At 24.7% G+C, this 26,603-nt stretch overlaps 1 protein-coding gene across 11 annotated transcripts in view; it reads left to right on the top strand.

Annotated features, from left to right (window-relative positions):
* Window positions 1-25,267, top strand: part of LOC122858490 (glutamate-gated chloride channel) — a 40,199-nt gene extending 14,932 nt beyond the window's left edge. For 2 of the 11 annotated variants that reach the window (XM_044161425.1, XM_044161433.1), the window contains exons 3-11: window positions 2,622-2,737; window positions 7,416-7,483; window positions 20,493-20,562; window positions 20,656-20,809; window positions 21,030-21,112; window positions 21,199-21,333; window positions 21,552-21,704; window positions 22,017-22,273; window positions 22,825-25,267. In XM_044161425.1, coding sequence (XP_044017360.1) covers window positions 2,622-2,737; window positions 7,416-7,483; window positions 20,493-20,562; window positions 20,656-20,809; window positions 21,030-21,112; window positions 21,199-21,333; window positions 21,552-21,704; window positions 22,017-22,273; window positions 22,825-23,547 — 1,759 coding nt within the window. In that variant the 3' untranslated portion in view covers window positions 23,548-25,267. Of the gene's footprint in view, window positions 1-2,621; window positions 2,738-7,415; window positions 7,484-11,692; window positions 11,761-15,483; window positions 15,552-20,492; window positions 20,563-20,655; window positions 20,810-21,029; window positions 21,113-21,198; window positions 21,334-21,551; window positions 21,705-22,016; window positions 22,274-22,729 lie in introns of those variants that run through there. The other 9 variants (XM_044161449.1, XM_044161489.1, XM_044161480.1 and 6 more) reach the window with 9 other exon arrangements.
* The last annotated feature ends 1,336 nt before the right edge of the window (window positions 25,268-26,603 follow it).

Genomic DNA, 26,603 nt, shown 5'->3' with positions numbered 1-26,603 from the left:
GTTTATTTTGGATGGAACAACAAGAGATAGAAATTGAAAACGTCAAAAGGGTTGTCTAGTATCGGTGGACCTTTGTAAATACACTGATGAAGAATAAAGGAAGCATCAACAGGATGCACTGAACTCACTAGCAAATATACATGTCTATAAATATCTGCATTGATATAAATATATATATATAAAGTCTCATTAACATTGAGTTCTCAGTGTGACCTCATTAACGTTGAATTTTTATTTTTTCATTTTTCTTTTCTTATATTTTTTTAAAATATATATCTATATATTTTTTTTTTCGTTTTGAATATATACACACACACTCTATGACTCTAATAATATGTTGTGAATGGTTTTGATTATCATGATCATATTGTTTTGCCATTTTGTCTTTACGTAGTGGATAATTAGGAGGCCAATTAATCTACAGTTGCTATTGATTTAGTACAAAGATAATATCACAAAAGAAATAATACTACAGTAACAAAAAAAAATCATTTTTTTTTAAATTTTATTGGCAATTGGAGCAAAAGATGAAAAATATCTATAAGTTTTTTTTTTTTTATTTCGATAGAAATATAAAAAAAATAAAATAGCAAACTATGCTTTTATAGATTAATTTTTTATCCAATTATAATTTATTATTTTAAGTATATCTCTGGCTACTTTGTCAATGTTTGATTTAATTAAAAGTTTACTTTTAAAAACAAAATATACTTTGTAATCATTCAATTATAAATAAAATTACAAAAAATAAAAGTTTAAGAAAAGAAAAATAAAGAAAAATTAATATCTGTTTATAAAATGTTTTTTTATTTTAATAATTTTTACTTTTATCTTTTAATTTTTTTTTGGAAAGATTATTTTTAAAGTTTGCTCTTCTTTTGGGTTCTTAAGTACAGGCACGTACATGCATGTCAAAACAATGGGATAAAATTTTTTTAGATAGTTTTTTTTTGTGTTTAAAAAATTAGGCTTTTTTGGCTGTCAAGTGAAGCTTGAGTTTTATTATTTTTCTTCTTTGTTAAAGTGTTGAATTTAAAATATTTTTTTTTTTATTTTTCTAAAAGAATATTATTGAATTTTGATGGTTTTTTGAATTATTTATAGGGAAGGGGGTATAATGAATCGACAAAAAGAATTTTTTCTCGTCTTTGTATAATGCAAAATATTTTTATTTATAAAAACAAAATATGAGAGAGCTTTTTTTTGTGTTTAAATTTACTCGGGGTTTGCGTTGTCGACTACTGACGGCTTTCAATCAAATCTGGGTAGTAAATTACCTTTCTATTTGATGCATGCCAAGTAAAACTCTTCGACCACTCCATGCAATTTCATTTTTTTATTAAAAGAAAAAAAAAATATGTATAATTTTTTTTTTCTTTACCATCTTGTTTTTTTTTTATTTTTTCTCTTTTTTTACACTTTATTTTTATTCTTTTTTTTTTTTGACACAGTTTTTACTTTATATCTCCATTTTATTTTCAAACATAAAAAGAGTGAAAAGAAAAAATAAAAAAAAAGTAAAAATTTTTCGTAACATGTCACTTTGAATTTAAAAAAAAATATTTCACAGGAATAATTTAATTTTTCGATTCAGAAATTATAATTTTATTTAATCCTGTAAATGGGTGAATATTTTACTTTAAATAGATGGAAATAAAAATAAATGGAAAATAAATAGCTGACATAAAAAATACCTGATTTATAAATTTTTAATTTATAAAATAAAGCTAAACTTAGAATTTTGACATAATAAAGTTTCAAAATTATTTTTAGTAAACCCAAGTTGCTGTAAATATTATTTCTACATCGAAAATTTTCCGAGAAACATTTTTATTTCTTCTAAAAGTCAAATGAAAAACGAGTGAAGGATAAAAATGATTATTTTCAATTTTTAATGTGAAAAAAGAAAAATAGTTTTCTTGTAAATTTGAATTATTTTGCAAAAAATTTTCAAGATGTATACGATAGCTATTTGAACCGTCGTTTTTATTATTATCCAGGTTTCTTGGATATCGATAAATGACCCCGTAAAATTTCAACTTTTATATTTTTTTCTTTGAACAATTTAGATTTACTCAGGTACTGAAAATTCTATATGTTTTCTTGGACAAAACTTTTTCTTTTTTTTTTGCAGTCAGCTATTCAGCGTTATGATAGATTTGGGTTACAATATATATATATATTTTTTCATTATTTCTATTCTTGCTAACACTGGTATATAATAAAATGACGATTCGGTTAACCAAAGTGTCATGGACCTCTTGGATATCTATTATTCTCAGCACGTTTTCTCGTTCACAATCCGTGGAGAGGCTGAGCAACTATCAGAATAAAAAACAAAAAAATAATAATAAAAAAAAAAAAAAAAAAAAGAAACGCTTATACATTGGTGCCTGAACGTGACAATAATATCTCTCAACCCGTCATTTTACCCGATTTATAAAATGAAAGAGACGTGTGTGAGATTTTTTTCGAAAAAAAAAATTATTTCTTCTTTTTTCAACCATAGATTTCAACTCGATGCTGCTAAATATATATATAAAAATTTATATCTCTTTATTTTATTCGATGATAAAAGTTATTTTAATTTTAATTTTTTAAATTTTTAATTTATTTTCTAGATGTACGCATACGGGAAAGGTCAACTACCGGGCGAAGGAGAAAGAGGTGCTCGACGACATTCTCGGAGAAAAAACATACGATGCCCGTATTCGGCCAAGCGGGGAAAACGGAACAGGTAAAATTTTTATTTCAATTATAAATGCTTTTATTCTATCCACAAAAAAAAGAAGAAAAAAAATTACTAATAAAGATAAAAAAAAAAAACATAAAAAAAAAGAAGAAAAAAATAAAAAAAATAGTTTTTTTCTTTTTTTTTTTCTAAACTAATTATATTACAAGTAGAGTTAGATGAATAATTATAATTTAACAATAATTAACTTGTTTATATATTACACATAAGCAAAGAAGAGAAGAAAAGCTTGTAAACCAAGTAAAAAAAAAAATACATAAAAAATTTTTAGTTGTAGTGTTGAATAAATTTTCAAGAAATAAAAAAATTATTTCTAGTTAATATAATGTTAACACAAACAATGGCAACATTAACATACAGATAAATTAAGCTTTTTTTTTTATTTATTTTCTTTTCGTACTATACAGCAAGTATATATCACTGCAGTAGAAAAAAAAAAAAAAAAGAAAATAAATAAATAATAAAGTGAGAGAAAGATATAAAAAAGAAAAATAAGTGTTTAAAACGATCGTAACCATCAAGGTAAATATACCAAATCACAAACACACATTCTGAGTTAAAATAAAATAAATAAATAAAAAAATGTTATAAAAAAAATAATAAAAACAATCGCAGTGACGATCATAAAAATGACCGAGTAACGACAATCCAGGATACACATTATTGCTCATAAGCACGCTTTTTTCTTTATTTATTTATTTTTTTTGTGTCCAACAGACAACAGAAAAACACAACAAGAAATAGTGAATTGAAAAATACATCAAACAATGAGCTTTTTCAACCCAAATGTCCATTTCGCATGCAGCGAAACGTCGTTAAGTGCAAAAATATAGTTGCTCGTTTCACACATCAATATTTTTTATCGCAATAAAAAATCTGTAAATAATCATTAAAAAAAAAAAAATACTATAAATTACGTATACTCTATTTTTCAACCATATATACAACATATGCGTCGAAAAGTTTTTACTCGCTGTATAAATTTAATAATACAATATATTTTTAATAATTGAACAAAAAAAAAAAAACATACTCAAATAACTCAACTACAATTGGCTTTTATCAGGGTAATTGGAAAAAAAAAATAATCAAATTCTTTTAAAATTAAATTAAATTAAATTTCAAAACTCCATATAAAATTAAATTTCAATTAAAAATAAAATTATCATTGGTATATGTATAACCCAACTAAACTAAAAATAAAACAAAAAAAAAAAAAACAAAAAAAATTTGTAACAAGCATTTAAAAAAAAAAAAAAATTACAAGTTAAATAATAATAAATGAATAAAAAAAAAATAAAATATGTTTGAGAGAGTATAAAAAACATTTGTGTATATAATGTTGCAATATGTACAAGGGTGAAAGAAGCAAGAGGAGGGTAGTAGATTTTAGAGTGTGATGTAAAAGTGGGTGTGGATTCGAGTCGCGTACAACTAAAAACGTGTCTCACCTTTATTGAGCATCCACGAGAATTTATGTATTTATATTATATATAGATAAATGTACATATATGTTTTATATATATTTCGAGTATATTGATATACATATATGTATATCAAAATAATATATATACAAATGTATGTACTTCAATAGTTTTGTATGTAGTTAGTATTATAGGTCGACTGGGGAAAACACATATACATGAAAAGAGTGCGAAGGGTTTTGTTGGGTTGTTGGTAGAAAATATAGGGACACAAAAGGGTCGAATGTTGGTAGTTGGTTTTTCGACTGAGTGTATATCCCGAGGATATTGTTCGAGCACGTCGTGCTATACATTTCCCTTGCAAATTATGAGTCAAAAAAATGTGGCAAATAAAGCTCACTCTATGCTAAATCCTGTTTTTTTTTTTGTTTCCTCTCTTTTTATAACTCTATCACTGTCTTTTACACAGTATCTTGATTCTTTTTTCTCCCTTTGTCCTTTTATAAAACCCAACCTCTTTCTCTCTCTCGATCATACACATTCACATTCACACACTTGTTTTGTATATGTTCCTCTATCGAAAACATTGTGAAATTACACTCAGGATGAACAACGATAACCCATAGAATCTCGTTAGGCAAACAGTTGTGTGCATATGTATATATAAAAAGTTAAACTAGGAAGGAAAAACACATTAATTAAATAAAATAGAGAAAAATAAATAATTAATGGTTGGAAGTTGTATTTATTTTATTTTTTACTTGTATGCAATTTAAACTTTTTCAATTGGCTGTCTCGTGGGGATTGACGAAAAAAATCATGAACATTTTTTGAAAAGCACAGGGAATAAATATTTACAAAAAATAAAATAGTATATATTGACCAAAAAAAAAGAGGTAAAAGGGGATACATGTGTTTTAAAATTTTAGTGTAATTGAAATAATAAATTATAAAAGATATATAGTGTCCAGTTTAATTGTCATCATAATTTTAGTTTTTATCGTTAAATTCTGAGAGGGTGATTGGTATTTAATTGTCAATTAGGCTACTGCTAATTACATTTGCCTCAACTGCCCTCACTCTGACATTTTCCCTTATTCATTTATCGTCCTTTTGACTTCCGTTCTATTTTTATCTACATCTAAAGTTTACTTAATCACAACGACATTTCATAAATTATATATGACAATAAAATTACAATTTTACATATATGTAATTTAATATCATAAAAAATATTTAATAAAAAATATATTAGATGAATTTATTTTATTTTTTATTTTTTATTTTCATTCAAGTAATTTTTAATATAATATTTTTTAAATTTATTTTTATATACTGTTTCTATTGTATTTTCAATTTTCTCAACTTTTAACGTAATTTTTTTTTATTTTTTTTCTTGAAACTAAATATGTTGTAGAGTTTCTGTACTCTAAAGTAGTTTCACGTTTCCAACGTCGAGTTTACGTCGACATCTCCATTACCCTCTTCACCTCCTTCGTCATCTTCTTTTACATTTTTTTTTTTCTTTTTTTCTACCCCCAACTCTACTACCCTTCCTCTTATTTTATATACGAAACGCGAAATACAATATTAAGCATACGACGTCAACGGAAATTGCTCATTCTCAGTTTTCCGGTAGAGAAGTATTTCATTCAATTTTTGTCAACGTGTAAAACGACATCAAAGACTCTTTAAAAAATAAAATAATCATGTAAAAGAAAAAAAATTATATAATGACAATAATATTACAGAAAAAAAAAAACAACAAGATTAAGTTAAAAAAAAAAGAAGAAAATTAAAAAAAGAGTGCTTTCAGCGAAAGGCGCCAAAGCTCCTGTCGCCTTATCGAGCGTATCAATATAATTTAGTTTCCAGCAACTTGAAACGACGATTAAATTTTTCCACTTTTTCTACTTTATAGCCAAACAACCCCCTTATATATTTTTCCTGTCACAAGTCCTCAAAACAATATGAAACTCGTAATGAGCTTTTATCCGGATCAAATATCGAAGCGTGATAAAAATTGTAAATAAAAAAAAAATGATAAAATTGATATTAATAAAAATAATACAAGTATCGAAAGTAATTTGAAAAAATAAATATGAATAAATAAATAAAACCGAGTATGCGGAAAATATATATAAATATGAAAAATGTTGAAGAAGCAATATTGTATCTGTTACGATGATTGTCTACTGTTACTATGAAATTTATACGATCAAAGAGAAAAATATATTTTCAAATGTGTTATTCGTATATATTCTTCGACTGAATGCATTTAAATTTGCATGACACATACACCCACACACTCACGTAGTGAATATTGCGGTTGAAAAAAAAAAAAATAAAACCCCTTGGTCTCTTCTGATGATAAATTTATCTCTTGGATTTTGTATAGATATAGATATTTTACATCATTCGAGTGACCCACTTTCACGGGGGCCCGAGCAAAAGCTCAATTTCCACTGCCTTCAATAACTGACCTTTCTTTGAAGGGATTAGAAAAAGAAAAAAGAAAAAAAAAAATAAAATCCGCAAAACTGGCAAGAAAATATAAAAAATATTGAAAATTGAATAATAATAAAAAAAAAAAAGCTCAAAAATATTATAATAGTGAGAAAAAAAAAAGAGTCAAGAGAAAATGTGGAAAGATATATTTGAGTTTAAAACTAAATGTCAGATATCGTCACTTTATTGGGCATATCCCCAAAGGCCCACTAATTACACGCCAATTAATTGATAAGTTAAATTCCCTGCAACCGTTCTTCCAACTTTATCCTTATCACCCAATTTAAGCATTTCATTTTGTTCCCTTTCTCTCCTCTTCTCTCTCTCTCTCTTTCTCTCCTTTCTCTCTGTTAACTATAGAACTTCCCAATTAAATGCATAGTCAATATCTCGTCTGAACTAATGGCAATGCTTAACTACCTTCAAAGTTCATATAATTGTAAATATCACTAGACAACTTTAATATCAAAAAAATAAAAAAACATATATACACGATAATAATGATAATAAAATTATATGTTTTTACTAACAATTCTGATGACCATTAAAATTAAAAATAAATAAAAAATACATCATGATAAAAGAATAAATAATTTTATGGGGAAATATTAAAAAATGAAAAAAAAAATGCTAAACTGATAAATTTAAAATAACAATCGTTAGTATCCAGTTGCCGTACATATAAAATATCAGATTAATTATAAAAGGGCTCTGTTGTTGTTTGCCCTTAGATGGGCCGGCCATTGTCCGGATAAACCTGTTTGTGCGAAGCATTGCGACAATTAGTGACATCAAGATGGTAAGTATAACAAAAAAAAAAAATACGTCAGGTTTAGAAAGAAAATCTTGGAAAAAACGATTAAAAAAAAGATATTAAATTTCGGATTTTAAATAACGAATGGAAAAAATAAAAAAATAACATGGGAATTTATCTGTGCTACTTTTGCCAATTGTAGAAAGAGTATTGTAGGTTTTAGAACACGTGGTGCGCATGCTGCGAATTATTCATTATATTTATATAAAAAAAAAAAAAAAAAATATGATGATGAAAATTTTATGTATTCAAATATTATATAGTATATGTGTTTACACAGATAGTGCTGCTTATCAGGGGATAAAATTATGCACATTTTGACACAGAAAAAAAGAAATATAATTTAGTATTTTTATATGTTTATATACTCTTGAAAAAATAAAAAAAAAAAAAAAAACGAATGTATAATGTTCACCTTCTGAATTGCAGCACTATAGAATTTGTAAATCACTACTAAATTTTATTTTTCATTCTCACAGTTGAGAGGATTTATTTTTTACAAATCCATTGATCAACAATACAACCTTATGTATATGTATATTATTATAATAATAATATATATATCATTATATTGTAGCTAGTTTATGAACAAAGGCATGCTAGCCATTATTATCTCTTATCCCAAAGCTTCTTATAAATAATAATTATCATTAAACATCTACGAGAAAGCTCCAACATTTATACCGATAATAATAATAATATAGAATTAATATATATAACTGACAAGTGATAAGTATTAATTAACAATGATAATTATAATGCTCAGTATATGTTTACATTTTTATAAAATGTTTTATAAAATGTTCCTTGCTCTTAGCTTAGATAATAAAAAATGAGATAAAGGAAATAAACTAGGTAGATGCAATAAATCCAAAAAGATTCCTTAATTAGAATAGAAAATGTTTTTTTAAAAAAAGAATGATAATCAAATAGCTAGATGTAAATAAATGTCCTGCTTTACAAGTATAATACTCGTAGAAATGTAAATATACATCTGAGCTGATAATCTGGAACTGAATCAACTAGTCCAACAAAATTTAAAAATTAAAAAAAAAAAAAGAAAAAAAATGTTGTAGAATTCTTGAATGTCTTATTTTTCATAAAGGATTCAGCTCATAGCCCAAAAATAAAAAAAATCTTGAAATATATATTGGTCAATTGGTTTGATAAAAAAACAAAAGAAAAAAAATTCAATATAAAATTGATTAAAAAAAAAAATCTTCAAAATTAATAATGTGCCAAAAAAAAGGAAGCAAAAAAAAGGGAAAATAAAAAAATCATATACCAAGCTTTATTTGAAAAAATAAATAAATAAAAAAATATAATTAAGAGTTGAATCCTTGGGTAAAAAATAAAAAAATAAAATAGATGGCTGTTATATTTATAATTTTTGACAAAAATAATATTAAAAAAAAAAAAAAAAGTATGATGCAAAGATTCGAGGTGGTTATGACGCGCAAGCGCCGTCCCGCCAAAAGTCTTTGCAGCACGTTCAATACGAGTATGACGCCCACTTTCCCCTTTCTCCTTTAGCCCTCAGTTTCACTGGTCTGTTGGCCCGGTTGAAGCCAGCATCACAACCCTCCTCATCCCTATCTTCATCTCCAACAACTACCCCTACATTAACCCAACTATTCCTTGTACTCTATATATATATTTTACCCGAGCAAACGTCTCATCTTCATTGCCACCTTTACCCAACATCTTTTGCATCAATTAATGCTCGACAATATTAAAACATATTTTAACCCTTAATTATCACATCATGTTTTTAACATATTTAAATTTTTAAATTCATAAATATATAACTCAATTTATATTAATTAACAAACAAATACAATAAACAACATTGATGGCCCGACTTGCGCAGGTAAGTCAACGCCACCCAATTTCAAAATATTCATCATTAGATAATGTAAAGCTGCTTTTTTTTTTTCAATATATAATGAACACAATTTTTTTTTTTCATTTTACATTTACATCAACACTGTCATATGTATTATAAAAAAAATACATCAATTACCAATGGAGCAATTTATCGATGAGTGATACAACTCAATATTCGATCAGACGAAAAATTATTTAAGGCGAAATTTTAGAACAAAAAAAAACAGATTCTTTTGCTAGTATCTACAAGAAAAAAAAAAATATATTTACACAGTAAATATTATTCTATAGAAACATGAAAAATAATATTACCATCAGTTTTTTTTTTTGATTGTTTTCTTTGTCCCCTGATTTTATTCGCTCCAATTCTCAAATTCCTTAAATATCAAGCTCCAAAGAATGTAAAAAAAAAAAAAAAATATTACAGAGATGGTGAATTATGTGTGTGACAGTGGAAGATTGATTTTTTTTTTTTTTGTTATTTATTTGGAGGAATTCATTGACCTATAGAAAATACTGCTTTATCAAATGGGACTTGAACGAATAGAAAATTGATGCCCATTGAGACTGTTTAAAGACCGATTGCACGACAATTTTAATTTTTTTTTTTTTTAACTCTTATTTTTACTTTTCGTTACTTTAAAATAGAATCTGGACTATGTAACCTAGTTTTATTGTTTTTTCTCTTCCATTATCTTTGGTTTTTATTATTTTTATTATTTTCTTTTGCTCTCACGTTGAATTACCCTGAACATTTTGAATTGGGAGTGAATGAAAACTGGCAGAGTCACTGTACAGATACATCTATATAAACTTGAGTGTATATATGTTAAAAACAAACGTAGATACCACAAAGAGACAAAATTTAATATACATGTATATATAAATTTTGTATTTGTATTGTGGGTCAGAGATCGAAGTGATCCTCCAAAACATACTGAGAATAACAACTAAACACACACGAACACAAGTATATGTTATGTGACCTTTAAAATACTTATGGAACATTTGCAAAAGCAGAGGTTAACAAATTAACCAAATATCCTGATAATTCACTGATAATTCTCAATCGTATATCAATTGATATTATATATATAGACTATTTATCGATTTGAAATATCTCAAATATTTCCATGTCAAAATTCATTCTACTATATATATAAACTGTCAATAAAATATTTTTTAATTTTCTTATTATATTTACAGTATATAATCGTTATTCATAACTTGACCCACATCGAATCCTGGATAAATTCCAATTTGTATTTTCAATCGATATAATAGTAATTGAAAATGAATAATCATTTTTTTTTTTAAATTATTTTAATGAATATTGATGCTTGTACAAGTGTCAACAGTTAAAAAAAAATCTAGTTACAAATTTGTAAAGTTTTTTATTTAAATTTTAATTTATTTATTTTTTATATATGTCTCGTAAAAATCAGTGGAAGCGAGGAAAACGTGTTGACAATTTTTTTAAAATTTAACAAACACGTTAAAGTTATTTTTTATTTTTTTCAACTACTCTAGTGTATATTGTGTCGATAGGATATTCTATGAAAATATATATAATGTGTTGTATGGACATTGAAAATTGTGAAACCACATTAAATCGTATTGTTGTATATATAAATTCAAAAAATTCACGATTCAAGTGACGAGATGTGTATATTTTATTTTATATTGGTTTTTTTTTTTTTTATAGTAGATAGAGGTGAATTTACAATGAATCTTGTTGGAAGATTCGTGGCTCTCGTAAACACGTAGTCACTGATAATACGACATGTGAAACAACTCTGACGCCAAATATATATATTTTTTTTATTTTTAAGATTTGTGTGCAGGGACTTGGCATCACTGCACGCTCACTGTCGATTTATTCATGACTTGTTTTTATTATTTATACTCATATGTTTATTTGACAATATACAAACACTTGTTTATCATTTTCTTAAAATATTGTTCAACTTTAGAAAATTTTATTTCAGAAGAAAAAAAATATATAAAGCACTTTTGATGAATAAAATATTGATTGAATTGAAGCAGCAAACTTTTAAAGATTAAATTTTTCATTTTTATATATAAAATATATTATTGTGAATCCTGACAAAGTATTGCTGAATAATGATTTCAATAAATCATAATCATGTTGAAGATAACAATTCAAAAAAATACATATATGTGATGGAAAAGTTTAACAAAAAGTACCACATGCACGCTACACAACAAAAAAAAACACCGAAAAAAAAAATATTGTTATTCCGTTGAGACTGATTAATTTGTGTGTTCTGTTTTTGCCATTGTTAGATGGACCCACATATGTCCACGTCAACATATTTGTTCGAAGTATCTCAAAAATAGATGACGTTACTATGGTAAGTTTTTTTTCAAAAACAAAAAAAAAAAATATACAAAAAGACAAAGAATTTATGCAAAAAAAATTAAAGTTTTTGAGAGATTATTTGATGAATTATGTACCCAAACATAAAAAGTCACAGACACGTACACGGGTATGCTCGGTGTTTGTATTATTATTTATTTTTCAAAGCAACAAAAAAAAATAATAATAATAATTTGTTGATTTTAATTATTTTTAATTTTATTATTATTTTTTTGAAATTTGTTTTTGATCGTTTGTGTCCGCATTTGTATTGTTTTGTTTTTGAAAATTTTTTTGAAGTTGTTTGTCAATGTTTTTTTTTTTATTTTATGATATAATTAATTTGACTTGAGTCGTGGTAGATTCATCAGATCAATATTGTAATTTTTATTTATTGTTATTTATAATTATATTTATATATATATTTATTGATATATATAAATATAATAATATTTATCATCACTACCATCACTAATGATGTTTTATAGTTTTTTTATTTTTCTATTTTTATAATAAACTTCATCAAGCATATATAATTCTCTAGATGTCTTGAATTTTAAAGCGCAGTATGATGCCATCATGTCAAAAACTTTTAAATAAACGTAATTACTGTGAATCTCAATTAGAAATTTTCAACTTAAAATAGGTTTATACAAACTATATTCGTTCAATTTGTATTCAGTATAATAATCAAATATAAAATACTATTCACAAATGAGTCATATATTTTTAATCGAATAAAAGAAAATTTAATTAATTAATAATTCAAATTTCAAACTAATATAGAAAATACTTGATATCAAAATAATAATATATTTATAAGAGGATGTAAAGTAAAATAGACAATGAGGGTAGGAAAATTCACTCAAACTTTTTTTAAATTCAAAAAAAAATTAAAATTTTGTCCAGTCGATAAGTGAATAATAAAATTATTTAGAACAAAAAAAAATTAATTAATCACACGTTAAATGCAAGTTTGAATAATTTAAAATTTCGACAAAATATTTTGAATAATATACAAAAGAGTTTGGTCATCTGAAAATTAACATAAAATAGATAAAAAATTTTTGCTAAACTCACCCTTACTGCACCACATTGTTGATGTTGATGAAACATACAAGATTAATGTTGAATTGTCCCATTAAAACCTACCTTATCTGCAACAAAAATAAACAAACATGATTAATAATTTAACAGTCTTAAATTTTTTACTTTACATACTCTTGTAAATATATTTTTTAAATTATAATTAATATCAACTGATTAATGAGATTAAAAGCACAATTATAAATATTTCGAAATAACTTAATAAATCCAAGTAAATCGTTAATTAAAAAAAAAATTAAAATAAAAAAGTTATTTGATCAATGGTACCATGCTGTGCTTAAAAAAATGAAAAAAATTATAAAAATAATTATTCGCTCGATATATCATAGTAACGCTATAAACTGCTGATGTGTGGTAGAAATAATTTCTTAGAAGTTTTCGTGTACGTCATGGATATTTTATAATTAAAATATATTTAAGTTTAATAATTTTTTTTCCATTTTAATACTTTAATTAGGGAAAGAGAGAAAAAAAAAAAAAGAAGAATACTTGATATTTTTGTACTTGAAAAATCAGTGCAAGTACAAGAATAATTTTTTTTTTTACATTTATAAAATTATACATATAAACATTATAACAATTATAAATATAACAATAATCAATATATGTATCTGTAAGGGGTAAAGAATATCCAATGAAAATTGCAAGAACCTCATGATGCGTTAAATTAATGAACGAATCGATAATCCATCGCTTGGAAAACCTGATTTCGACATGTATATATATAATTATATTCAAGACCTATATAACACACATAATTATACACTATTTACCTTGAAATTTGAAATTAAATTGACATTTTGTATGTATAATAATCTCAACAACTTTTGATTGATACATATAATAATCATGTATTGCTTTTTGGCTAAACAATACACCCATATTTAACAGAAAAAAAATTATTTGAAATTAATTAAATTTATTAAATTCATAAACTACTTGTAAAATAAAAATTTTCATTAGTATCTTTTACAAACAACTATCCACCTTTGACATAACTTAAATGTTTTAATTTTTAAATGAAAAAAAATCTTTTGCATTCTTTTGCATGCTCATTTTGTCACAAAATGAGAAAATTTAATCTTCAAAATTTTTCATATTTTATTAATAAAATTATTATTACTTTTTTAAATTAAATATAATTCGTTTTTTTTTTTTTTTAAATTTAATTTGAAGGCTATTTTTTTTTATAGACACAAAGACATATTAACATGACAAAATAATAGTTAAATAAATAAGAAGAAAATGAAGAAAATGAAATATATATTTATATCGGTAAGTGATGATAAAATATGAGAATTTCAAAGTTAAAATATTGTATATTCACTGCAGAGGTGAGTTTGATAATACATATTTTACTTGATTTAAAATATATTCTGAGAATTTAGATGAATTGTCCAACAATTTTCTCGAAAACTTGGTGTTGAAATTACATGCATATGCAATTTCTCGTATCGTGGTTATTTCAATTTTCAAAGTTATTTGCTGAATTGTGAATTTGATATTTTGTAAATGAAATAGGAAAGTGACAGTTGTGTAATATGTGAATACATATAACTATTACATAAATGAAATTAGATTCGTTATCGTTGTTGAGAAACCATTTGCACCATGCGGTTATGATTTTACCTTTCTCGCAGTAACACGAAATATAATACTAAAATTATATATTCTAAATATTAAAATTATACATGTATTTAGTAACCAGTTAAAATTATTCCACTGGAATATTGTCATCTTTGAATACAATCTTCTTGAAGTTGATATCATTGTCGGTATACATCTTCAGTCTTCACACATTCTCATTATTTTTCAAGTTCATTTGATAAATCATTTCGCTCAAATTATTTTTCCATTAAAGTTAAATCTTTAATAAATAATAATACTTATCTAGCTCAAGAAAAATTAACTTTTTTTTTTTTAATTCTTACACCACTCTTGTCACAACCACATCATAACTATCATCCACAAAAACCATCAACAAAATTCGAACAAATAAATGAAAAAAAAATTCAGTAGAAAAAATAGGAAAAAAAAAATCGTTCTTTGTTCTTTTCCTCTGTACCTTGAGGATACATATAGGGCAGATAAAAAAAAAATAATAATAAAAATAAAAAAGGGCGTGAAAGAAAAGTAAGCGTCTGTTTGTATGGATGAGAAAAAATACAAGTGTTACATAAAAAAAAAAAAAAACCCAAGGAAAAATATATAAAAATACAAAGATATTTATATAAAAAATATTTAAAAAAAAGAAAAAATAATAAAAACATGATAAAAATATAGTATACGCTGTTTGGCAATGTATGACAAATGCAAAGGCTAGAAAAATCAATCATATATTCGTTTTTTCCAATAACCATATATACAACTCGTTGACCTTTTATCACTATATATTTTCCAATTTTTCCAAACACTCACACCATCCACCACATGAAAATATATTTTTATTTAAAATTTATTCAACATTTTTCATCACTAACAGGTCCCTTGGAAAAATTAAAAAAAAGAAAAATAATAAAATGAAAAAAAAAAAGAAGACATATGAAAAATCAAAATCCTACAAATTTATTTAATAATCCGATTGTTTTGTTCTGTTCCGGCAATACGTTAGATGGTCCGACAAATGTCCACGTCAACATCTATCTCCGTTCAATCAGCAGAATAGATGATTATAATATGGTGAGTCCAACACAACAATAATCAAGGCCTACAAAATCTATATAATATTATATAACCACACATAATACACGAAAAAAAAAAAAAATAAATATATATTAAAATAATTTTTTATCATAATATATATCACGATTATTCATGTGTGTGCTTTATTCGACACACTGAGCGCACAAAATAATATTTTTTATATTCACGATAATGATATTGTTGTTGTTGTTTTTGTTGTTGCTGATGTTGTCATTGCCCGCAGAGTGACGAATAAGACACAAATATAATAATGTGTTATATAAATTTATATAATTACAATACATGTAAATAATATATATTTTTCAATAAAATATATAATATATTTTACATTTGAAAAGAAAAATGAAATCTGGATTTTCTTGTTTGTATTGTACTTGTATAAATGAAAAATAAAAAATAATAATTTACTGTATATAATGTCGCGCAGTCAGTGGATGTGTGCTATAAGTCTAATATTGACTATATATATTATAATCGATGTCGTTATCTTGTCATGTGTAAATATATATTTATACCTAATTCAGCATATATTATTATTGTTAATTAATAAAAGTAATATATTGGCTGTTAATTGAGTGATTGGAACGTGAATAATGAGTAATATATATATAACTAAAATAATGAATATATGATTAGTTGTATACTTGAGTATCAATTATTATTACTACCCTTGATTATTTATTTGATTAAAAAAAAATAATAACATTATTAAGACTATTTAATAAACCATGTATTTTTTGGTTCAAGTCTGTTGGATCGTTTTTTTTTTTTTGTTAATATATATTTATGTATTTTAGCTGCTTTTTTTTTTAATACAAAATATAACCAATATCAGACTCTAATAATCGACACGTTTTTCGATAAATAAAACCAAACTTTTGACAATTATATATATATTGATGAGATAGAAGAAAGAAATAAAAAAAAACGAAAAAAGAACAAAGGTCGATTTTTAATTAAACGATGAGGGTTGCATGCAAGAGAAAACTAAAACTTGCCATTTATCTTGTTGAAAAAAAAACCATCGAAAAAAATAAAATAGAGAAAAGATTTTAATCGGTTAACAATATCGCTCGATCATCTACTTCATTTACTCAATTCACTTGATCGCTCAATCATCATTGAATTTTCGTTCACTTGAAACCTTCACTTTTCATTAAATACTTGACTCTGTATTACTTTTTTTTTTTTTTATTTATTTTTCATGTTTGAGTTTTCTTGATCAACATTATTACTCAACCTACTGCAATGTAATTTACTTGTCAAATATATAAACAATATGTATACAGTCAACATATTTATAACTAAAAATAAACATAGTTAATGTTTGCGTTACATGATTATATCAAATTTTCGATAAATTATGTAAATACTTTAATGTCAACTATAAAATTAATAACGTTATTTCAATTGATTAAATTTAATTTATATATTTATTTGAATTTTAAATATAATCATTAATAAAAGTCAAATAAATCAACAAAAACTCATAAAAAATTGAATTGAAAAAAAAAAGGTGATCGAGACGATGATATTCATAACGGAAAAAATTATTAAAATATTAATTTTTATTTACGTAATAAAATCACGAATAAAAACTTGACGATAATACAAGTTTTTTAAAAAAAAAAATATATATATTAATAATAAATATAATTATCATATCAATCGCTATGAATTTAATATTTTTTCATCACGCAATAATGACACAATAAATAATAAAATATACTAAATAACACATGCACTTTAAATCACGCTATAAAACACGTCTTCAATGAGACATTTAGCTTGAATTTAAAATTTTTATATATTAATAATAAAGTATGTCGGGAATGTGCTATTTTTGCTTGATTTCTATTTTATTTTTTTTTCTTTTTCATATATATAAATATATACTAATTTTTTTTTCAATATACTATATCAAGTATAAATATTTTACTATATTAATTATAATTTAAATTTAATAATAAACAATATTTTAAAAAACATGAAAATATTATTTATACATAAAACGATAACTAACAATCGATTACCACATGCTGTTGTCGAATTACCAATTTCGATTTGTCAACAGTAAAAGCAGATTAAGGTGGCGTGCATGATTGGAACTTTAGGGGATTGAAGAGTGATAGAGAGAGGAGAGACGAGAAGAGAGAGAAAGAGTGCCTGAGGGACTAAACAATTTGTGGCTTTTTCTGGCTTACACTGATTGGAATTCAACTTTGATAGTTTTAACAATATATATCATTAAAGTTAAGCTTATTGATTTACAAATGAAAAAAATATTCACAATTATTCTTTAAAAGTTGAAGCAATATATGTGCTTTAAAGAGTATACATGTTTGAAAATTCATTGCTCAATAATAAATTAAATCACTCAAAGTCTCGTCTTTGAATACTGGATTATTCAATGCAATATTGTCCAATTTAACTCTCGTGTTATATCACGAGAAATCCTGGTATATAGGTGATATAGAATTCTGATGAATTAGTGTCAAAGTGGAAAGTTCCAACAGTGATGATGTGCACGTCAACGCATGTGGTATATTAATACATATACAGTACACATGTGTATACATGTATGTATATTGTTAGGCAGGCTTTTGGAAAATTTGTAAATTTTGAAAATTTGAAATTTGGTTTGTTACTGCGGTATGTGACATTTTATAAACATATTTTATAAATGCCATTGTGGTCAAAGAGATTTTCCAAGTATTTTAATTAAACACACTTAGTATCATGATGATGATTTTGAATGGCAAATATCAACTTGTATTTTGATGAATAAATTTTCCGACAAATGTTTTTTTTTTTTCACATATGAGACAATGAGAATGAGTGTGAATTCTTGTGGCATACTTGTGTGATTAGAATCATGATAATAATCATTTGTGGTACATATTTTTATGATTATTTTTTTATTCTAAATAATATTAATAATATGATTTTATTATCGAGTTGAATATTGCATCAGGTTATATTATCAACTGATAATATATTTTGTTAAAAAAAAATAATATTAACAATTGAAAAACATAATATCATTTGAATGGAATTACGATGAAATTCGATATCCGGTAGATACGCGTTCGTGCAGATAATAAATTTTATAACAACTTTTTGTATTCGTCGAAGCTTTTTCTACAATTGGATAAATCAATAAACTATGTACCCTTTTGTGTGCTATTTGTACCCTATTCAATACTCATCCCCCCGAACAACCCCTTGCCATATAAAATTCTTGGACAAGTCAATACTTGAGTAACTTTATTTTCAATTTTATTTTATTATATAATTTTATGTATCAAGTTATTTTTTGCATCTTCAGACAACAGTTCAGTGAGTAATAGGATGATAAAAAAATAAAAATAAATAAAAAATTGCTCATCATTGGTTAAAATGCGTACATAACAGTCGACAAGATTATATGCGACTAAAAGTTATTTCCACATGAATTATCAAACTCCCGATAATAACATCCGTGAATTATTTTTTTTTTATTTGATTCTTCATCTTTTCTCATTTCAACGTCATATTTACACATTAAAAAAATAACAAATTCCCAACTGATAAAATCCAATTCATCGTGATAATTTAACTCCCAATATAATTCCCATATTATTTAATTTTTTAACTCTCATAAAGAAAAGCAAACAACACGCATACAAAAAAAATAAAAAAAATCATAAAACTAAAAAATTTCATTCAATACAATATTCCATTTTGAAAAAAAAAATAATTTATATATATCTGTATATTTTTTCTGTAGCATGTTCTGTATATTACACTTACTTAAATCATCATTTAATGTCTATATATAAAAACATATATATATATCAAACTAAATGTGTAGAAAAAGTAATAAATTTAATGAAATCCAACACGTAAAATTCCCATAAAATTGATTGAATAAGTTTTTATGTTGTGAAAATTAAATGTAATGGATATCATTAATTTTATGAAGTCTATATTTAATACTTAATATATGATTCCTGACGAAATAAATACTTGCGATGATAAAACGATTTAAATATAATGGATATATATATATTTAAAATTCAAAATGAGGTGTTTTTAATATATATATATATATAGGATATAAAGGAAGAAACAACCTACAGATGAATCCGCAATTGAAACTGTGAGCTAAATATGCATGTAAATATGTTAACTCTCTTGTTTTATATTATATTAATGAGCATGTATTACTTTAATAAACATATTAGTCAATGTAGCTTAAGCATGTTTATTATCACTCATCAAATATGTCACAAAAATGCTTTTGCACTGTGTTTACAAAATGCTTTAAATATTATATAATATTATGTATCCCAAATATTATTGTTGTTATTATTTTATTTGATGTTGCTTTTAATGTTTTATTCGTTTAAACAATTTTCAAACGAGGTTATATATTTTATTCATAAAACGTATATTTAATTTATTTATAAATAGTTATTGTAAAGAGAAATAAATATAAAATTATTTTGTTGCAATTTTAGATAAATATTTGTTTAGTTTTGTATGTTTAATTTAATATTAAAACAAATATAAATAAAATTCCTTTGCTTTTATGATAAAATAAAAATAGAATAGTCGCAAGCAAAAGCAAAACGCAGAGATAAAAGAACGTGTTTTTTTTTATTTTTTTATTTTATGATATATATTCTCGAGAGCTCGTTATAATTGGCCAACAACTTGTGACAATTAACAGAAAAGCCAGATGTTAAAAAATTTATTTTTAAAAATTATTTTCTTTGAATTATTCGAGTGACAAACCTTGTTACGCAAAAATAAAACAAGATTTTTTTTTTTTAGATAAAAAAAAAATTGTATTTAACGAGAGTAGTGATAAAAATAAAAAATAGTTATATAAAATTTAGATAAAGATAGTAATGAATTATTTTATGCTAACAGGAATACTCGGTGCAGTTGACATTTCGAGAACAATGGTTGGATGAACGACTTAAATTCAACGACTATGGCGGTGAATAAAAATTTTAAATAAAAAATTTAAATTAAAACTTGAAATTTATTGATAATTAAATTAATGATTAATATATATTTTTTTTTTATTTAGGGAGATTAAAATACTTGACACTAACCGAGTCAACGAGAGTTTGGATGCCTGATCTTTTTTTTTCAAATGAAAAAGAAGGTCATTTTCATAATATAATTATGCCAAATGTTTACATACGAATATTTCCAAATGGAAATGTACTGTACAGCATAAGGTGAGTTTAAAAATTCAATTAAAAATAATTAAATTATTGACATAACAAAATTGAAATGTCAATTAAAATAAAATAACATTTTTTATGAAAAAAAAAAATATATTTAAATTAATTTCTGATGTGTGTATGTTTTATTTTTTTATTTTCATTTTCAATAAATAATCATGATTAATGAAATATCAAATGGATAATATCAACAATTCAAATGCACATGCATCAGAATATCACTGACGTTGTCATGTCCAATGAATTTGAAATTGTATCCTCTGGATCGTCAAACTTGTTCGTTACGTATGGCTAGCTGTGAGTATATCATTTGCTTGATTGCAAATTACAAAATTTTATCATTGTATAAATTAATCAATATGCAAATTTAATAAATAAAACAGATGGCTGGACAACTGATGATCTTGTATTTGTATGGAAAGAAGGCGATCCCGTCCAAGTTGTTAAAAATTTACATCTTCCAAGATTTACATTGGAAAAATTTCTCACTGATTATTGCAATAGTAAAACAAATACAGGTTAGATAAAATGCAAATTATTATTTTTATAAAATGAAATTATTAATTTTTTTTTTCCCCCATTTAATTGATGAATATTCATTGATCATTAATTAAATTATGAATTCATGAATATTTTCAATGTTATTATATATAGAATCAACAATTTCATTAAAATCTTGTTATAATTGTTAGTGAATTAGTGAGACAAAGACTAATCGATAATTGCAAAATTCCAGGTGAATACAGCTGTCTAAAAGTGGATTTACTGTTCAAGAGAGAATTCAGTTACTATCTAATACAAATATACATTCCTTGTTGTATGCTTGTCATTGTATCTTGGGTATCCTTTTGGTTGGATCAAAGTGCTGTACCAGCTAGAGTATCACTAGGTAAGATTACTTGAAAAATATATCGCACAAGTATCATTTCAACAACTTTTTAACAACACCAACAACAACAACAACAAGCTTTTTTTTTTTTCTAACAATAAATTTAGTATAGAAATATTTCAGTGCCAAATCATGATAAATTGAAAAGTTGTTTACAAGCTAATCGATCGTTTTTAGAGTCCACTTATCTCTTTTTTCATTGAAGCTTATTGGAGCTTTTTTTTTTTTTTTAAATGAAAATAATTTTTTGAAAGAAAATACATGCGCGGTTTTTTTGTGATTTTAATTTTGAATGAAAAATATTTTATCTAGGTGTAACAACACTACTAACAATGGCAACACAAACATCAGGAATAAATGCATCACTGCCACCTGTCTCTTATACGAAAGCCATTGACGTATGGACAGGCGTTTGTCTGACCTTTGTATTTGGAGCACTTCTTGAATTTGCTCTTGTAAATTATGCCTCTCGAAGTGACATGCATAGAGAAAATATTAAAAAGAAATATCGTGAAATTGAACACTCATCATCAGTTGAAGAACCTGATGGTACAGCTAATTTTCAAATGGTCAGTATGTCAATTATATTTTATCGTTTGCTTTTTTTTTTTATTTCATCATATTAGCGCCAGTTGATTCAACATTATTATAATTAATGATAAAATTCATTGATAAATATAAAGCTGAATTTTATCATAATTATTATAATGACAAATGAAACAACTGGATATTCATATTCACATTCAGAATCATTCGTGTTAGTTGTTAATTAGTTGCATGATCATGGATCGGACAAGAGTCATTTGATTGAAAAATAGAAAAAAAATGGAATGAAAAAATTGGATCGGCAATATAATTTTTTAAATAAAATAAAACAAAAAATTTTTATTAAAAATTAAAATCATTGATAAAGAAAAAAATGAAATTAAATTTTAACATTTGATATAATTAAATTTAAATGGAAAAAAAAAAATCCGATCCATGGTGTTCAAACACCGATCCAAGAACCGTCCAATTTCTTTCAGAAGCCTCTAGTCCGACACCGGGAGGATACGATGTTAATGGATAAGATGCGCCAGTGCGAAATTCACATGCAACCGCAGAAAAAAAACTGCTGCAGGTCGTGGCTTTCCAAGTTCCCGACGAGGTCCAAGCGCATCGATGTAATATCACGGATAGTCTTCCCCCTCGTATTCGCACTGTTCAACCTCGCGTACTGGTCAACGTACCTGTTTCGCCAGGAAACGGAAGACGAGTAAATAATGAAGAGGAGGAGGATGATGATACGCTTGGATCAAGGGATGTGGCTCGCGGCCATCTCTATCATTCTCATTCACGTCATCATCATAATAATAATAATAATCATCATCATCATTATCATTTTAATGAAAATCGTACGAATCATCATCATAATACAAAAAATTCATACAATCGTCAACGTTCACGTCATAATAATCAGCAGTCACCAACATTATCAACAACAAATGGGGATATCGATGGTGGTGGATCATGTGGATCACCAGATGCAACATCACAACGTCTACCATCAAGAAGAAGCTCAACATCACCAACATCATCGAGAATGTTAACACCATCACCACCACCAATACACATTAAAAGCAATGGTAAAAAAGGACGTAAATTTTCACATTTACCATTATCACAAACTGAAAAATGTTGTTTTGGTATATTACCAAGAAGATGGTTTACATGCCATGCAAAAGGTTCAGCAAGAATTGATGTACTTGCACGTTTTGCATTTCCCCTTATGTTTGTTTTTTTCAATTTCGCATATTGGTCAATGTATCTATTTCGAAATGAAGATAATGAAAAAATGAGCTGAAAAATGACTGTATATTTACGTAAGAATAAATCTGGAGTAGGATAATTTGAAAAAAAAAAAACAAAAAAAAAATTTTAAATTTTTTTAAATTAAAAGGTTTTTTAAATTATAATACAAGTCAAATTTATTTGACGAGAAATGGGAACGAATTTTTTAATACAAAAATAAATAAATAATAAAATTTAAAAAAAAAAAAAATTTAAAAATATCTACTATTGGTTTTGTGTCCTTGTATATTCTCTACCTGATGCTGCTCAAAATATAAATTTTTTTATAAATTTAATAATGAGAAGTATTGGTAAATAATAGAATAAGGACATTTTCCATAATCAAATGCTCAAAGATATTAGGAAAAAAGAAAAAAAAAAGAAAAGAAATTTAAAAATAATAATAAAAAAAAAAAGTTATAATGATTTAAAAAAAAAAATTAAACAAATTCCGGGAACATTTCTCTGTAAGCACAAACGAATTTTGGGCGAGAACGAAATCATTTGTGTGAATGGATTCGTATAGCATTATTAAATTGAGATTGACCGCGTGCCACAAAGTGACATTAACATTAGAGCCTTGTATAGCCACGGCCTTTCACGAAAATAAATTAAAATAATAATAATATTTAATAATAAATAAATCATGAAAAAATAAAATGAAAAAAAATGAAATATGAAAATAAATTTATAAGTATTAATACCTATGTATTAACAAGTAACTTGTTAAAATACTGACTCCTTTATATATTAAAAAAAAAATTAAATTAATAACTAAACGTGAAATAAAAGTAGATTTTCTAGCCTCACGATAAAACTTCGTTATGCTTACAATTAAATTGATATACTAAGAGCTTTTTTTTTAGCGAATACATTACGAATTTAATAATAAAAATTATATATTAAAAAGAAAAACAAAAAAAAAAAAAAAACATCTTGCATTAACGATATTATTTCGGAGGCTAGCAAGATTCTCTCTTCGTAGGAAAAAAGAAAATTAATTATTAAAAAAATAAACGAATTAAAAAATAATTAAAAAAAAAAAAAAATGAATTTAAATAATTCCATTTAAAATTTGACGTGGAATTTTATTTATAATTCAAAATGACAAAGACCTAAAAACACATAAAATACTCAACTGAATTGTTGACAAAAAAAAAAAATAATTGAAAAAATGAAAAATGAGATTTTACAGGATCTATTTAGTTGATTTTTAAAAAAATATATTTATTCGGTTTTTTAATTTAATTTTATAAACCATGATAACGTGATAAATGAGTGACAAATAGGCTACTGGTATAGAAAATTCAATGGATGAAGATCCGGCAAATTAAACTACTATAAAAAAAAAAAAAATGAATAACAATAAAAATAGAATGAAGAAGTGGCTTGAATAGTTTGTCAACAAAGCACGATGAATGGATGACACGAATTTATATCATTGCCTTGAAAAAGTGGGTAGGGTAACAAGGGCAAAATACAAATGTCGATAAACCATTAATTTCGAAAAAAAAAAAAATCAAGAGCAATGATATCACGTTCCAGTTGTTAAAAAAAAAAAAAATATTTATATTTGTGCCTCGAATTAAAATTATTATCTATATTTTTATTTTGTTTATTTAATAATTTATATAAATTTATTTGCTGTTTCATCGACGTCGAACATTGATACCAATCTTTTACATTAAAAAAAAATTTTTATCAAAAAAAAAAAAATCATGAATGGTTGTCGATAATAAACGTTGGAAAGTAACTGTTATAAAATTCTCGACGAATCATACGATACAATTTGTCGTTGAAAAATTAAAAAAAAATGTTAAATAAATTTTAAAAAATTAAAATAACCTAGTATACTCGAGTCAGATATAAAAAAAAATTTATGTTTTATTGTCAATCGAAGAGTTGAAAAAATAAATAGGTTAATTAAAAACAAAAAAAATTTAAAATGGAGAAAAAAAAAATAATAAAACTAGGTAAAATAATGAAAGATACGAAACGTTTTAGATTAGTGTTAATAGATGCACTTATAACACGTAAAAAAAAAATCATAATAATCATTCAAAATTAAATGTCACTCCACTGTAAATAATTATCAATGGTAAATATTAATAAAAAGTAAATTTAAAAAAAATCCCAAATGAAAAAACGAAATAAAAAAAAACCCTTCCATAACGCTTCAACACGTATAATATTATGAAGAAAAAAAAATTGGCATATCTATACAGGACAAGCAAAAATTAATTTAAAAAAAAAAAAACATTAAATAATAATAAAACTTATAATAATATTAATAATAATAATTAAATAACGGAGGAATAAACCCACACTGTGTCGTGAAAATTCAAAATGATCCTGTACATAAATAGAAAAATAACTGTTTAAAAAAAATATTTCAATCAAAAAGAAAAAAAAAATAACAAGGAGAGTTTATGGAGCGAATGGACCATTACGTGTAAGACGAAACGTACGAATTACAGACTTGTTAAAAACATGGTGTTCATTTGCCCGCCCTTTTTTTTTTTCAAAGCTTAATTTGATTAATTCATATATTTAAAAAATCATGATAAACACAGGATAAATAAGCACTTAAATAATTGAATACCATGTTCGCATTAAAAACTATATAATCACAAATGACATAATATAATAGTAAAATTTTAAAATCAAAAATATTCACAGACGTACACAATTATTCAGGTACTAAAATTTAAGAAGTCGCATGAATAACGCTAGATAGGAAATACGATATCGAAAGTGACGGACGTTTAATTGAAAAAATAAAAGAAAAAATAAATGACAGAATTAATTAATAATAAAAGTTTTAAATTAACAAGTTTGAAAAACAAAAATAGGAAAATACAGAGTACATAATGTACGAATTAAAAGACGGAAGGAAATAAAAAAGTACGGACGGAAGTTTAAACAAATAAAAACAATTACAAGTGCACGTTGTGTAAAACTTGAAAATTAAGAAAAAAATAAATATATATATATTATAAATAAAGAAGGATTTGACGATAAACAAATTTATAAGTGTTTATATTTAATTTCATGCCCGATTGGAATGAA

This window comes from Aphidius gifuensis, linkage group LG1 (assembly GCF_014905175.1).
Source record: "Aphidius gifuensis isolate YNYX2018 linkage group LG1, ASM1490517v1, whole genome shotgun sequence".
In the NCBI taxonomy this organism is placed as follows: domain Eukaryota; kingdom Metazoa; phylum Arthropoda; class Insecta; order Hymenoptera; family Braconidae; genus Aphidius; species Aphidius gifuensis.
The sequence above is the reverse complement of the archived record's forward strand: the minus strand, read 5'-3'. Positions and strand labels throughout refer to the sequence as shown.